This window comes from Coenobita brevimanus, unplaced genomic scaffold, assembly GCF_032717465.1.
Source record: "Coenobita brevimanus isolate Jiangsu-jjx unplaced genomic scaffold, ASM3271746v2 jjx.HiC_scaffold_2597, whole genome shotgun sequence".
NCBI classification, from domain to species: Eukaryota; Metazoa; Arthropoda; class Malacostraca; order Decapoda; family Coenobitidae; genus Coenobita; species Coenobita brevimanus.
Window position 1 is genome coordinate 6,113 of NW_027643541.1, and position 16,948 is coordinate 23,060.

The following is a 16,948-nucleotide window of genomic DNA, read 5'->3' on the forward strand; positions in this document are numbered from 1 at the left end:
TAAGTGTAATTAATAATAAGGTACAACCATACTGCCTAACGTACACTGAATATGGGTACGGTGTAAATAAGGATAATGACAAACTGGATGTAAAGAGCACTGGGTACTCAGTAAGGTATTTCAATACTAGTGAGTTAAGTGGTGTATGGAGGACATGTATATTAATACCAGTAATGTGCGTTTTGTGAGCGCGTGATAAGCGAGCGAGCGAGCACCATTTCATCACAATTTCCCTCTGATATACAGTGTTTTGACAGAAAATCTTTTAAAATTTGATTTCGTAATAGACATTCATCAACTGGAACCTAACACTCCCTTGGAAAACTCAAGATTCCAATGGGTTCCTACGCGTTTGTGGGTGAGTTTTTAGTTGATAACAAAATTTATTGAATGAATGTATCACATGCAGAAAGAATTTCAGCTCTACATCATTTAAGAGTAAAGTTATTTGCTTCTGGTTACTGCGACCGCCGGGTTGGGCCGGGCTGCCCATTTCTAAACTAAACTGAGGGTAAACATAGCTCTCTTGCTTCGCCCGTTCGCTCGTAATCAAATTTTTAATGTTGTTCTTACAAACTGTAGAAAATGTATCACTATACGAGTATATATATTAAAACTAGCACCGGCAATACCAACTAATACTGAAATATCTATGGCATTATTATGTTTATTATTTTGGTATAGCATTAAATTGATACTGGAGTAGTAATATTACAGCAGTATTAAGAATGGTATTATCTGTATTATAACAGAAATGTTAAATTACATATCACAGATTGGATATGCACTACACAATGATATGAAGTAACATACTGAATTTATCAAGCGTGGACTGTTAAGCTGAGTGTCAGCTTGGGTTTATGAAGCGTGATACCTCATTACTTACCCATTATGCTACTGAATTGTTGAATATAATGTAACAGCATATATAGAATTTAATGGTGCAATTTTACATTATGCGTTTCATCGGAGACGACCAAGACTACCAATTTTGAATGTATTGAGGTAACATTTAGACCCAACACTAGTAAAAACATTCCTCAGCTTATACATTTTCAGCCAAGTAACCAATAAACCGTTTGTTGTTGTTGTTGCTATTATTATTATTATTATTATTATTATTATTAATGATATAATTATTGTTGTTGTTGTTGCTAATGTTGTTGTTCTTGCTGCTGTTATTCTTATTATTATTACTGTATTGTTATTTTCATTTTTATTATCTATATACAACTAAAGTTCCCACTCTGTTTATCTGTTTGTTTGTACTGTTAAATGAGACGAAACGGTGCACTACATTGTAACAATTATTTTATCAGCGTACTTAAAATGCGCTAACTTGAAGAATGAGGTAAAAAAGCCTGGTGAAATTGGCCTATGATTACCAAAAATGTTGTTAATTAATACACGTCCATATCTTTCATGACGAGGTAAATGCAGCGGGACATTTCCGTGGAGTTTCGTCTCTCTGCGTCTAGTGTGTGTGTGTGTGTGAGAGAGAGAGAGAGAGAGAGAGAGAGAGAGAGAGAGAGAGAGAGAGAGAGAGAGAAACTGAACAAATTATCGTCTGCCAACACTAGGCATTATGAAATGTGAGTTGGATGGGTACTATAACTTACACTGTGGAACACTTTGTATGCTGTCAAAGATCACCTCCACGACAACTTCACATAAAAATAATCTGCATTATTATCGAGTAATACCAACTCTGATATATAAATGAACCATTTGTGAGAGTGCATATGTAACATGAGCATTCCTGAACTTGGCACATACGATGCCGGCAGCAATTCCATAACATGGGTTAGGAAGGAAGGATACCAACAATGTGTGTGAGTGCGTGTGTGTGTGTGTGTGTGTGTGTGTGTGTGTGTGTGTGTGTGTGTGTGTGTGTGTGTGTGTGTGTGTGTGTGTGTGTGTGTGTGTGTGTGTGTGTGTGTGTGTGTGTGTGTGTGTGTGAGAGAGAGAGAGAGAGAGATCTGCAAGCGAAGCAGAAGAAGGAAAGGGTGCTCACGAGAAAAACACAAGTGATGTAATACTTAGGTGCGCACGAGAAAAACACAAGTGATGTAATACTTAGGTGCTCACGAGAAAAACACAAGTGATGTAATACTTAGGTGCGCACGAGAAAAACACAAGTGATGTAATACTTAGGTGCGCACGAGAAAAACAAGTGATGTAGTACTTAGGCCAGTAAGATGTGTACAGTGGGTAAGAGGCACAGCTCATACGTGGCTATAGCAGGTGTTCAGCAGCTGTGTATAGGATCCGCAATGTGTATTGGTAGTGACAACTGGGACAGTGCCCAAGCCTGAGAGCCAATTGGTCTGCCGGGAGCAGGGATATTGGGTAGAACGTTATACTGGGGAAACTTAACCTCTTCAGTAAATTCAAGTCTTCTTTCGGTCGTGTATTCTATTACTGATAGGTGATGGCATTGTTAGAGAGGCTGGGTCGGCATTATATTTTCAACTGAATTATTAAATAATGAAGAAAGCTCTCGTACTTTGTAGCTTGTATTAGGCTACAAACTGCCTATTTATTGTTGCTGACTTTGTGTAGGCCTATTTTTTCATCATTACTTCTACTCCATTAAATAACTTTAGCATTAATTTACTTAAAAGAATGAAGTTCCTGTCTAAACGAAAGAAGGGAATAGTATTTTTAATTACTGCTCACTTAATCATTTGAAAGTAAACGTCTTTAGCAGCTGCAATGAGCAACCAGAAAAAAAAAAACATTTGATAACATTAACATGTCATGAACGCATTTCTTTACTCTCTGTCTAACACTGTAATACATGTATTCCTTCCAAAGACAGACGATAATTTCAAAGACGACATAGGTGTTTGTGTGTTAAGTAAGTGAGTGATGGCAATTAACTATTTGTCTCAGGTTCGTGGCGACGGGGTGCTGAACCTGGGGCATCTACAGGGAGCCTTCATCGTGCTGGCGCTGGGCCTGGTTGCTGCTTCTCTCACCCTGATGATGGAACGCCTGGTCTAGCTTAGTGTAGCCAAGCCTTAGCCATCCCTCAATCTTGCATCACCCCAACCCTTCCTCCACCATGCCTCACCCTATCCCTCCGTCCACCCTGCCTCACTATAGCCCTCCCTCCATCCCACCTCATACCAGCCTCCTGACTAAGTCCACCTTTCTCCTACTGAACACCCAAAACTCTGTGGCAGGGGTAGATGCGGCCGTGAATTTGGATGAATATAATTAATTCAAGTGGCCTCACTGGAGGAGGGTGGATGCAGGGAAGAACTTCAATGGATTACAGTGATTCTGGTTGCCTACTCGCAACCAGTCATGAACGCAAGCATCCGGTGTGGTCGTGGCCTTATCCTAGCTATCCTAATCAGTTACTTTGCTCCTCAATAAATACCTGGCAAATTGTGTACGATCTTCTTTGTACATACTGCATGTGTGTGTGTGTGTGTGTGTGTGAGTCCCAACCACCCTGTTGTGGTAGCGGGACTTGCATGCCCCGTAAATCTGGTTGGCCGTGCCAGGGGAGGAAAGATCTCCTCCACACTTAACAGGAGGACAGGCTTATCCATGCTGGAAGGGCCATTAGTCAGACTAAATGTTCCTAAGCCCACTGCCTTTCGGTTTACCCTTGGATAGGCTACTCCAACTGGAGCAAACCCCGAACGACAAATCCGTGAGTGGAGGCACACGGAATGTATAGCCTAGCAGACAAAGCTCGCGGCAGACTCCAGCAACCCTGATCAGTGGATAGCTATTGTGAATCTTCATGCCACCATTACAGGCTGAGAAGGGCCAAGTCATATTGTGGTAAAGACTGCACTTTCTCAGCATCAAACCAAATTAATTAACTGCACAAGCCCATTGCTATACATTCCTCCCATTTCATCTTTTTTATCAACATAAAAAAAAAAAAAAAAAACTATGGCAACAGGATAGGGTGAGGGTGACAATCATGGATGTGGCCGGAAGTCACTAGCATGAGTCCCTCACATTGGCGGCACTGGACCTGAGGTTGCTGGCATTGTGGCGTAGGAGCAGTTAGTCCTCCAGCAGCATCAAGTGCGACTAAGCAGCGAAGAAACGGATGCTCATTTGCTTACCCCTGATGTAGAAAGGGTTTATACAAGGTAATCTGAACACTTGCTGCTCTACATTACTTGCGTAGATAACCTGTCAAGGAATCCCACACTGCAGTCAAAAAAACAAATAAATCCCTTTGACTCTTGGTACCTGGAATATACGAACCTCCCTTGATTCCAACTAAGACACACGATCATGTCATGAGACTGTTCTTAATGCCCATGATTTGAAATGATACAAAACTGACTTTGCCTCCTTGTCTGAGACTTCACTTCTAAGGAGAGGGCAACTTAACAGAAGCAGGAGAAGGTTATATATATTTCCAGAAGGGATACCTAAACAGTGTAAGAAAAAAACAGTGTTGGCTTTACAGTCCATAGCAACCTCCTACAAATGTTCCAATAAACACCTGTGGGTATATCAGAAAGGCTGACATCCTGTTGCATACCACTCTCTAAAGGTCAATATCCAACATTCATCAGTGCCCATGCCCCAACGCTTGATTCTGAGGACTCCATTAAAGATATTTATTTTATGATTCTCAATGCTATCATTCGCTCAGTACCACAAAATGACAAGCTCATCCTGCTTGATTATTTTAATGCTATAGTAGGAAAGGACAAGAACCTCTGGCAACCTCTGGCAAGGCATTGTAGGTTGTCATGGCGTTAGTAACGTGAAGAACAATGGCCTTAGACTGCTTTCCTTATGACTGGAACACAGTCTGGTCCTCATCAACTTTTTCAGTTTACGAATAAACACAAGGCCACGTGGATGCACGCACGATGTGGACATCAGTGCCAAATTACCTGTGTGATTTTAAGTGCGAGATCGAAGACATATTCTTAGTACCCGAGCTATGAGAGGTTCTGAGTGCTCAACAGAGCATGACCTTACACTTACCAAACGCAACTACTTGTACACCCACAAATGGGCCGTACACCATCCTCCAAGAAACTAAACAGTAGTACTGTATTTTCAAGGGTGTGGTGACTTGTAACACCTTCCGGAGCACCATTACAGACAAGCTATCTCAATGCCAACCACTTGACCCAAACAACAGTGCAACAAGCCTAGATGCAGAGTGGATGAACATTAAGAAACTGCTTTAAAATACTACAGAAGGAAACCTAGGCATCTCCACTAGCCACCATAAAGACTGGTTTGATGAAAATCCTGAGGGCATACATGACCTTCTTGCAATGTAGATCATAGCACATAACAACCAGTTGGCTCATCCTAGCTGCTTAACTCTAAAAGCTGAATTCCAGATTCTTAGAAGTGAATGCCAGAGAAAACTGAATGACATGGAGAAGAAATGGTGGACTGAGCGAGCAAAAAAACTGTAAGGACTGGCTGATATTAATGATTAACATGGGTTTTGCAAGTCCATATAAACCATCTATGGGCCAACCATACACAACACAATCCATGTTGATCAACAGAAGAACAACTCTTGAAAGACAAGCAAGCAGTCCTCGAAAGATAGGCACGTTTCAATACGTTACACTATCGAAGAAAACCGGAATAGCACAATATTCTAGATAACACCCCAAATGCTCCTGAAGCAGCGAATCTCGATGTCCCATGCACACTTACAGAAACTATTTAGGCCATCTGATCTCTAAAAATATAATAAAAGCCCTAATAAAAAAGGCTGGCCATTTATTCTCCCAGTGCCCCCATGATTCCATGTGAATAGCTTGCTTTTGATGCTGTAACCAACTACAGGAAGTAAGGGGACTGCTCAGATTGTGACAACAGCAGCGGTATTTCCTTCCCTGTAAATGCTGTGAAAGTACAAGCCATGACAATGTTATTCAGACCGACAAAACATCTGACTGAATCAAACCTTCCTGAATCATAATGTGGATTTTGGAGGGACCGAAGCACATGTGATATGATCTTTGTTGCCCGACAGATACAAGAAAAATGTCACGAACAGAAGAGTGACTTATATATTGCATTAAGCGATCATACAAGAGCATTTGACACTGTCAACAACGAACTTTTACGCAATGCATATTCAAAATTTGGAGTTGCAAACGTATTCCCTATCATGCTGAGATGCCTGCATGATGGCATGAATACTCAGTGTTCATAGGTGGGAGCAACTTGGAACCCTTCAACGTGGACGAGGGAGAAAAGCAAGGATGTGTTCTGGCTCCTGTCATTTTCAGCATCTGTCTCATTGCAGTGGTCATTTAAAGTCATCAACAAATGAACTGTGATGATGAAAAATAAATCCAGCTCCATCTAGACGGTAACTTTTTAAATCTCAGATGTCTTCACGCACATCAAAGACTGAAATTGCTTATTTCCTACAGACACAATATGCTGATGACTGTGTTGTCCTTGTTCATACCCCGGAAGTCCTACATCGAAGCCTCATTATAGTCTCCATCATATATCATGCAAGGGGGGCTTCCAGTAAATGTCAATAAAACAGAAATATGATCTCAGCGACAAAATCCAGCAGAGATCCTGTATTTCAGATAAATGGAAAAATGGAAAACAGATGGAAAATTTTACCTACCTTATAAGTGTGCTCACGGATCAACATAATGATGCAGAAGTCCTGACATGAATCAACCGCACCTCAGAATCTTTTGGACGTCTCAGATCTAGAGTCTTTAAAAACACCAAATCGAGAATCGAGATGAAGATATCAATACATACTGCTGAATGTCTCTCCACATAGGTGTATGGTGCTGAATCCTGGACTACCAATCAGCTTCACATCAAACAGCTTGAGTCATTTCATGTCTGATGCTTACAACGTATCCTACGACTCACATTGGAGGATAAAGCCCTTTACTCACAAATTCTCATGTGAGCAAAGTCAACAAACAATAATAAAAAAAAAAATGCTGGCTAAAAAGCACCTGAGATAACACAGACACATGTTCCTCATGCCTGACCATCGCTTTCCCCGCCAAGTTCTTGATGGCGAACTCACTTAAGCACACCACAACCTAAAGGCAGAAGAAGTGATATACAGATCATAGAAAGACAACTCTAAAGAAAGCATCATACTAAAAGATCTTGAAACCAGTGCCTATGATAGAAAACAACGACGAACCCTCTGGAGTGAAGGAACCACTTGCCTAGAAGAGCCTGACTAGAAAAAGAGTGCAGACAATGGAAGCACAGTCAAAACTGACGTCTTGTACTAAAGCCGCACTTGTCATACCGACTATATGTCAAAGTTTGTGGACCCAGTATTGGTTTGCACAGTCACAAACGCTGGCACCAAAGACAATGAGAAGCCTTGTAACCCTATGGGTATGGTACCTGTCGTCTTCTGTAGCAGAAGGACAGCTTTAAGTAAGTGTGTGTGTGTGTGTGTGTGTGTGTGTGTGTGTGTGTGTGTGTGTGTGTGTGTGTGTGTGTGTGTGTGTGGTTACTTCAGTGTCATACGTGGAAACTCAGTAAATTGCACCATCAATGGTATGTTACAGCAATATGCTTTAAATAGCACAAGTGATGGTGATATTAATGATAATAGTGATGACAACCGATCCATTTTGTTTGCTTTGGAAAACATGGACGGATGGACAAACAACATGGTTTTCTTGGCTGTAGCATTGGTGGTGTTTTTAGATATAATGGTGAAAGGGACAGAAGTGGTCGAGATAGTAATCGTTGTAATCTGATGATAGAGCGATTCATTGACTGGCTGGTAATTACCAGTCAAACAGTTTTTATGATTGGGAATCAGCTCAGGCTAGATACTTACTAGCAGAAAGTCACACGGTGCCGTCCTGACCTGGCACCATGTGACTCTTGGCTATTCCTTAAACTGTCAGAAAAACTTGCCGGGATCCTCTTCGAAGGGAACAGGACCTTGCCAGGAGGATAAATTCATAATTGAAGAGTATATCTGTTTCTTAGTACTCGGAGTGCTTTGTTAAGTGGATGACATGGCTCCAGAAGTGTGTAAACCTTAGAGGAGAGTATGTTGAAGGAGTGTGAACTTCAATAAATGTGTACCTCTATTAATTTTGCTTTTATTACCCTGTTGCCAAAACTTTTTGAACGCCCCTTGTGTATATATATATATATATATATATATATATATATATATCTATATATATATATATATATATATATATATATATATATATAACACTTGCCGTCTTTCATTAGTTTTAGTATTTGCCTCGAGTAATAGCAATCCTCGTCTTCTTCAAGAATTTGTTCATTTTTTCTGATGGCGCTCTTTCGTGTATTTGGATTAAACATTGTTTTAGGTTTACCCCTTTTCATCTTTAGCCCTAATCTGAGACTTTCTGTATTTAGGTCATTCAGCATTTCTTGCAATGTCTTCTGTTTCTAAGATTAAGACAGTGTCATCTGTAAATCATAAATGGTTTAAGTTTTCTCCATCTATGTTTACTTCTTTGTTCTCCCAGTCTACCTTTCTAAAAATATTTTCTGGGAATAATGTGAACAATTTTGGTGAAATTGTATCTCCCTGACCCACCCCCTTCTGAATCTTAATTTTTGTCGAGGCTTTATGTAATTTATCTGTAGCATTTCTCCCTTTATGTTTTCGAGCAGTTTTACAATGTTCTCATTAACTCCTCTTCCCTGCAATTAATTTATAATTGGTATGTGCTTCACCGAGTCGAAAGCCTTTTTGTAATCAACAAAACCTAAGCACAGTTATTTATTATATTCTGCAGTTTTCTCAAGGAGCTGGTTCACATTGTATAGGCGATCAGTAGTCGAATACCCGCCCCGGAATCCTGTTTGTTCACGAAGTTGGTTTTCATCCAAATTCGTGGTTATTCTGCTCTTTTGGACTTTAGTGAAGAGTTTGTAAATAACAGGTAATAAGCTAATGGGTCGATAGTTACTGAGATCTTTTGAGTCACTTTTTATTTATTTTTTTTAAAGAAAAATAATTCTTTAATGCTTGGTGGGGACGCCCATTATCCCCTCACTCAGTGTAGTGATACTGTACTCCAGGGCACTGTACACTGAATGACAAGCCAAATGAATTCCTGTATGCCAGGAAAGCATTTAATACGTTGTGGGGTAACCTTATAACCAAATTATTCGTGTTCCCTACGTGTCAGCAAGTGTGTTGGCAGAGGGTTAGTGTCCCATCCCAGAAAACAAATATAAAGACAAAAAAAAAAAAAAAAAAGCCTCAAACCAGGACTGACCAACAGGTGACGACCAAGGACAGTACAAAATACATGATGCCGATTTCAGCGTGGAATGAGAGAGAGAGAGAGAGAGAGAGAGAGAGAGAGAGATTGTCTGAGGATGCAAAGGTGGACATTATGTGGACTGACTGAGACTTAATGAGTAAATGAGACTGGGAGTATTGATTGGGTATATGTGTGGGAGTAGGTGAGAATGAAAGGGCAAAGGAAGATGTATTTATTGTTGTGTGAAAGAAATGGAAGGAGAATATACGAGAGTATGGATCAGTTGGTTCAAGGTTTGTGAGGGCAAGATTGAAAATAGGAATTCAAGCACGGACGATTGTGTGTGTATATGCACCTACGGAAGACCGTGAGAGTAGAGTGAAAGAAGAGTTCTGAGCAATTGTGGAAGCGTACATAGAAAGGACTGAGAGGAATGAGAGAGTGTTTCTGACTGGAGATATGTGTGGAAAAGCAGGGAAGTGGTTGGTGAGTGGGTGTGCCTGCAGAAGTGGATGAGAATGATAGTGATCTAGGGGACATTTGTGCAGAGAGGGGGTTGGCGATAGCCAATACCTTCTTTGGACACAAACTGATCCACAGGTATACGTGGCAAATGATGAACTGAATGAACGGAAGGCATGGGTGATTATGTGTGTGTGTGTGGATGAAAGAATGAGAAGGTATGTACTGAATGCGTGAGCATTCAGTACATGACCTCCACTTGGCAGTTTTGATTGTCAAGGAGCAATCATGAATAGGAGAGACAGGCAGGAGGAAAGAGTTCATACAAAGAAGGTGCAAAGGTTGCACGAGGGGGGGAAAAAGGCAGAATACATGAGAGAAGTGGGGGATCGATTAGGTAAATATGATTTGTAGCAGATGGGGAAGAAGGAAGTTGTATGGAAGGTATTTACAGAAGAAATCTGTGCAATGTGTGTGGTGGTATGCAGGATGAAGAGAAAATGAAAGCGGGTGGAAGGAACAGCATAATGGAATGAAGAGGTGAGACAAGTTGTGGCGCAGAAGAAAGCATATAATGAGTGGATGGGAAGCAAAGGCATTGGGAAAGTTGAGAGACGAACCACAGAGTCACATGTAGAGGGGGAGAGAGTGGTGAAAAGATTATTGAGAGAAAGAAGTGAGGCGATGAGGAATTTGGAAGGAATTTTAGTATGAAGTGGAGGTAATATATGAAAATGTTCTGGATAAAGGGCAAGTGAGTTAGACAGGATGATGAAGAATGTTGTTGAGGAATGAAAAAATAAAATGGTAGATTGATAGTGGAGAAGGAAGAAAATGTGAGCAGGTGGTGAGAACACTTTAAGGAATCCTTAAACATAGAGTATGAAAGTAATGAGAGTATAAGTGGCTGGAGAACGGCTTCGACAAGGAGGAACATGGGAGGGGAGGAAAATATCAGTAGGATGGAAGTAATGGAAGCAATTGAAAAAGTCTGAATGGGGAAAGCCCCAGGAACTGATGGAGTGTGTGGTGAAATGTTGAAGCAGCAGGGAGTGACAGTAGTAGAATAAATATGGAAGATGCGCAGATTGGCCTGGAAGTAAGGTGAAGTCCCGAAGGATTGAAAGTCGGGTATAATTATTTCCCTGTATGAAGGAAAAGGGTAATAAGAAGTGTGTGGTAATCACAGAGGCAATTGTCTTCTTAGTGTAATAGGAAAAGTATATCGTAGGATACTTATTGACAGAATGAAGGAAATAATAGAAGAGTATGTTGGAGAAGAACAGGGAAGTTTTAGGAAGGGAAGAGGTTGTGTAGATCAGATATTCAACTTAAGGTCTTTAGTGGAAAAGTTTCTGGAGAAGGGAAAGAAGTTGTACTCGGCCTTCGTGGATTTGTAGAAAGCATATGACAGGGGATAGAGAAGGAATGTGGAAAATCTTAAGAATATATGGAGTAAATGGTAAGAATGTGGATGAGGGCATTCTAAGGCTACAGTGCATGGGGATAGTAAACCGAGTGAATTTTTCTCTCTGAATACTGGACTGAAACAGGGATGTGTCATGTCTTCATGATTGTTCAGTCTGCATTTGGATAGGTTATAAAAGAGATGCGTGGTAAGGTAGCGGATTCTGAAGTGGCCCTAGTGAGAGAGAGAGCAGCATTTGGAATTTTTTTGTTCTGATGTTTGCAGATGATATTATATTGTTAAGTGAAGAAGAAAGGGAACTGGAAACTTGACTGAGTTTGGGAGAATGTGTAAGAGACGGAATCTAAATGTGATTGTAAGGAAGAGTAAACCTGTGGTTTTCGGGAGTTATGAAGTCACCGAGCGTACAATGAGGTTGGATGATCAGGAAATGGAAAATGAGAGTGCATTTAAATACTTTGGTAGTGTGATGAGTAAGGATGGAAGTTTATAAGATGAAGTGCTTGAAGGAATACAAGAGGGAAAAAGGTTGCTGGTTCTTTGAAAGCAGTGAAAATATATAGGTTAGCATGAATTTAAAAACATCGCTGCGTGGTAGTAATGTGATACCAGCTCTAACGTTTGGAAGTGAGGCTTTGACCTGGTTGTAAGGACAGAAGTCAACAGTAAGAGCAATGGAAATGGGCTATTTGACAGGGGCACGTTGAGTTACACTAAGACAGACTGACAAATGAGGACGTGAAGGAGCGGTGTTGTGCGGATGTGGATGTGACAGAAACCGTTTGGGGAAATACACTGAAGTGGTTTTGCCATGTAATGCGGATGGAAAGCAGGAGACTAACGAGGAGAGTGTCTGTGAGTGAGGAGGAGGGGGAGAGAGGGAGGGGGAGACCGAGGATGAGATGGAGGGATGGAGTGGAAAGGCATATGAGAAAGGAGGTGTAAGCGGGGGGGAGGGCATCAAAATGGCAGGGGACGTGGCGGCATGGAGGCGATTTGTTTGTGACCACCAATTACGGGATTATGAAGCCTGACCATAGGTAGATTTTCTTCATTCCTCTGGCTAAATTTCATACGTTATCTAGTCGGTGCTCTAACTCACATCTTTATGAACTGTGCTCGAATCATTTTTATCTTGATAATGAACTTGCACGTCATAAAGATTTGTAATTTTAAAATATTTTGCCTAAAAGATGCACAGAAATGTAAACTTAACAGTTTTTTTCCGTTTCAAAAGTTCAAGTTAGTATTGTTCCTAAAAATACTCCCATAGCATACACTGGGCCCCTCAGCTTCAAACTTAACACCAAAAAACTTCTCGCTGACCACTTTCCACAGGTGTAACTTAAGGTTTTTATTCAACCGATGGCATATGTAGGTAAAAGACATGTAAAAGTACGATTACATGAACACTTGGGTCGTTCAGTTAGAAGAGGCAAATTAATAACCAAGCCTCCACACTCAGCACTACATGACCAGCCATAGCAACGCGACCACCATGTAAATCAACAGTCCTTAGGGGTTGAAGCAATGACACGGACCTTCCAGGTATGGAAGCGCTACACCAGTATCAAATAAAGCCTTTAGTCAGTGACCTGTTCTACTTCCCACACTAGATATGTTTACAGGGGTTTGTATTTATTATATGTTTAGTTATTAGATAATTTAGTCCTGCCCCCGTATTTCCTAGGACACAGAAAACGGTTGTAGCCCACAGGTAGTTATTCTTCCTCACTGGAGTGTGGTTTCTATTACTTTCGTATTCAGTTCCGTACTTCCAGGATTTTACTATTAAGATTATTTGTCTTGAGACAATAACATCTGACTGTAAATTTCTCACGTTTTAGATACGGCTCAGGGGATGAAATAAGGAAATTCCGAAATGTCAGTTATTAAAGATACTAACCTCGCCATGATGTTAAATTTGTGTTCAGCCTGGTGATCCTGTTCTTATTACGACTGCGATTTCCAGGCTTCATAGCTATAGCTGAAGTCTGATACTAAGCTCTTCATCGTCAGTCAGGAAAAAGATAAGAAATTATTCAAAACCAAGTAGAACGACGCACGGAAGCAATAAAGAAACTTAACACACTAGTTTTATATAACTTTGACTCACTATTTTCCCTCACTTTCAGATTATGGAAATTGCTGCAGCAGGACAATATTAGTACTGGATAATATTACTTTTCCATTGCAACTAAGATATGTAGACTATAGTTTCTTTTTTCATTTCAAACTTTCCCATGAAATTTGCATGGCAGTTTTTCTATGCTGCATGGTAATCCCTCTCACTTTCTCCTTCCGGCTTCTGCTGGAGGGTTTGGCAGGCGGGAGGAGGGAACCTTCTTGCATTGCTATCCGTATCTTAACATCTTAGAATTAGATTAATCACAGTCTTCTCTAACAGAGAACCTCGAATGGACCATTAGGTCTGTTTGCTTTCTTTTGTACTCCTTTGTAGGGGTTAACAATGGAAGAGAGAGTGATGTCGAGATATGTATATTCCCGTACTACTTCGAGAAGAGAGCCAAGAAAGGTGACGGTTCAATAGACAAGACTGTGAGTGGAAGAGCGAGTAAATAGTTTGGTTTTGGCAGAGGCAGCCTGGGCAGACTCAACTAAGAGATGTTGACGCGTACAAGGAAAGGGGGGGAGGGGCTAATATCAATCAGTATAGTTTAAGATCAGAAAGGAACTGGAAGGGGAGCGAGAGAAGGCAGAGAAGTCTGTTCACGACAGTGTTAAAGAGAAAGGGGCAGAGAAACCTACTTTGGGGAATATCAGGACTATTGAGTCTGTATTCACTATCCGACCCACAGAATATATCCCAAGAATAGTGGTGCGACAGGTATCGTTTAAGCCATCGCTAGAGGTGGCGGCCAGAGACACTCATGAGGTAGGTAATTTCATCAAGGATGACGTCCTGCTTTGCTGCATCAAAGGTAGCACTGGGGTCAAGAAAGGCAATATAAGAAAAGGATGTGAGGTGAGAGAGATATTCTGCAATACAAACCTGTGTGCTGCCATCTGCGATGAAACCTAAGCCAGGGAGGAGAAACAAGATCACGGAGTCTGGCTAAAAGAATTCTCTCCAAGAATTTGCAGACACAGGAAATAAGAGAAATAGGACAAAAGTTAGTGGAATGCCATGCGTGCTAGCCTGTTCTTGCCAGTAGCCAAGAGGTGAACCTTGGTGTGTGTGTTGGGGGGGGGGGCTAAGGCGAGAATCTTAGCTGGGACTGTGTTGATCATTTATGAGCAAGATTGTTGGCATATTCCACACAGTTCTGGGAAGGGGAAGGACTCACGTGATTGAGCACTCGGTTAACAAGCCGCCATGCTCTAGATCAGTGTTTCTCAAACATTTTCCCTTCACTCCCCACCTGTGGGGATCTTAACATCCTCGTGGCCCCCCTTGAGTTTTCTCTCAAGACCTACACAAATAATGATAATGAAAAACTGTTTTGGTACTCTCCATTCGTTTTAATGCTTACAGCTATCAGTCAGAATGCATATTTTTTATATCAGTGGGATGGATGACACTGTTTGCTTTCAGTCAGTCAACTGACTCGAGGTTGAGTCACTGACGATGCACGTCTTATATCTCGGGCTACATCCAACCGCTTTCGGCTTTTACTTTTTATGTGTAGAAGTGTGGAGAAACAGGATTCTCATAAAAATGTTGTTCAAATTGACAAGAAGACTCTAAGTGCGATTTCACTAACGATTGGATATGACTGATACATGGAGCACCAGAACACAATCAGAGGTTTTTCTTTATAAAGGTCTCTGGCAGCAGAATCAGTCTTGAGGTTAAGGAATTCGTCCTGAACAACATCGAGAATGCGAACAATATCAAAAGTGTTAAAGAATGGTTTCCTCATCAATTTCCCCTTTTCCGTGCATCTTTTGAGCTCACTTTCCAAGGATTTCAAGTGCTGATTTTTTTCATTTTTGAGTGATGGGTCAAGTAGGTGATCCGTTTCAATCTCTTCATGAACATTTGAAAGACAACATTTTCTACACTCACTTTCCATTGCCAGTTCTGGAGTTTAGCAAGACATACTTGCATGCAGTCCATGAGGTGAAATACATTTCTTTCCTTGCCTTGTAACTTGAGATTCAGCCTATTTTGATGCTTAAAAATATCTGCCAGGTATGCAAGACATCTCCCACAACGCCTGGTTGAAGAGACTTAACAGATCATCCTTCCCCTTCATTTCCAGGAAGAGTTTAAGTTCTCCCCGAAGCTCAGGAACTCTGTTCACAACATGGCCCTTGGAGAGCCATTGCACTTTGCAGTAAAAGAGGTAGGATTCACGCTCTGAATCCATGTCTCCACAGAGTTTGTGAAAAAAGCGAGAGTTCATATCTCCTGTTTTCACAAAGTCGAAAAACTTAACCATTGTCTCCAGGATCTTGCAAAGGGCATCTGGGAGGGTTTTTGACGCCATTGTAAAACGATGGATTATACAGTGAACCACTTTAGCACTGGAGCTGCTTCCTTGACATGCTTCTGTAGCCCCGATTTTGATCCGAGCATCGCCGGAGTACAGACTCCACAAAAATTTTTCCAGGTTATTCCGTTGGCTTTGAATAAAGAAGTCAACATTTCCACCACATCTAAAGCTTTTATGGTAGTTTCAAGCTGTGTACAGAACAGCTGTTCATCTTTGATATCATGCATGAATACATACATAATAAACACGAGTAGCCGTGCACGAGAACTTACATCCGTTAACTCATCTAATTGTTCTGTGAACGTACTAGTTGGGTACAGTTTGATTTCCTTTATCATTTGCTCCATGATATTAGCTGACATTTCACTAATTCTTCGTTTCACTGTATCGTTTGACAAGGAAATCTGCTGAATCTTATGAGCACTTGATTCTCCAAGAACCCTCTTGACCATCTTTGCAGCAAACGGCTTAATTAAAGTTTCACCTATCGTGTGGACCTTTTTCTTCCTTGCTATTTCAAGGGAAGCCTCACATGATGCCTCGCTGCACTTAACTTCACTCGTTGGAAAGCAACACTCGAATCCAGTCTCTTTTTTCTGAAACTGTTCACGACGTTTGAAGAAACTGGGGACGTTCTCCGCATTCTGAGGGTGGATTGTCATCAAATGATGCTTGAGCTTAGCAGACCTCACAGAATCAATCCCCAGCATTTTGAAACACAGCACACACTGAGGTTTCTCGATGCCATCAGCGAGGATTAATGTAAACCCGCAGTTATTGATATCATCATTGTACTTCCACTTCTTAGCAACATTGACAGCCATAGCAAATCTCTCCCTGTCTCTGTATGTCTGTCTGTCTGTCTGTCTGTCTGTCTCTCTCTCTCTCTCTCTCTCTCTCTCTATATATATATATATATATATGGTGGTCAGAATCAAACCAACTCTCTTCCTTTTATTCATTAATGACCTTCTAAGCTGTACATCTTACCCTATTCACTCATACCCTGATGACTCCATCCCTCACCTTTCCATTCAGTTCCCACACCACCCATCTCAGTAGTTACTTCAAAAAACAAGGGATGAGGCTATGACACACCTAATGTCTGACTTGGCTCGTATCTCTGACTGGGGTAAAAATAATCTTGTTAATTTTAATGCAGCTAAGACTCAGTTCTTACACCTATCAACCCGTCAAAATCTTCCACAGTATACCCACTAGTATTTAATAATATTTATCTTAATCCTGCATCATCCTTGAACATGCTTGGGGTTTCATTTACTTGGGACTTATCTTGGAAAGATCATATTACATCTCTTGTAAAATCTGCTTCCAAGAGATTGGGTGTGCTAAGCCGACTC

At 41.0% G+C, this 16,948-nt stretch overlaps 1 protein-coding gene across 1 annotated transcript; it reads right to left on the reverse strand.

Annotated features, from left to right (window-relative positions):
• Window positions 1-15,595: 15,595 nt before the first annotated feature.
• Window positions 15,596-16,411, reverse strand: LOC145389911 (zinc finger BED domain-containing protein 5-like). The gene has a single exon (XM_080265026.1). It carries the CDS (start codon window positions 16,409-16,411, stop codon window positions 15,596-15,598), a length of 816 nt encoding a protein of 271 aa, XP_080121152.1.
• Between the last annotated feature and the right edge of the window lie 537 nt (window positions 16,412-16,948).

Excerpts from the sequence above, each read along its gene's own strand:
- LOC145389911 (XM_080265026.1), bottom strand. The coding sequence starts at position 16,411 with ATGGCTGTCAATGTTGCTAAGAAGTGGAAGTACAATGATGATATCAAT.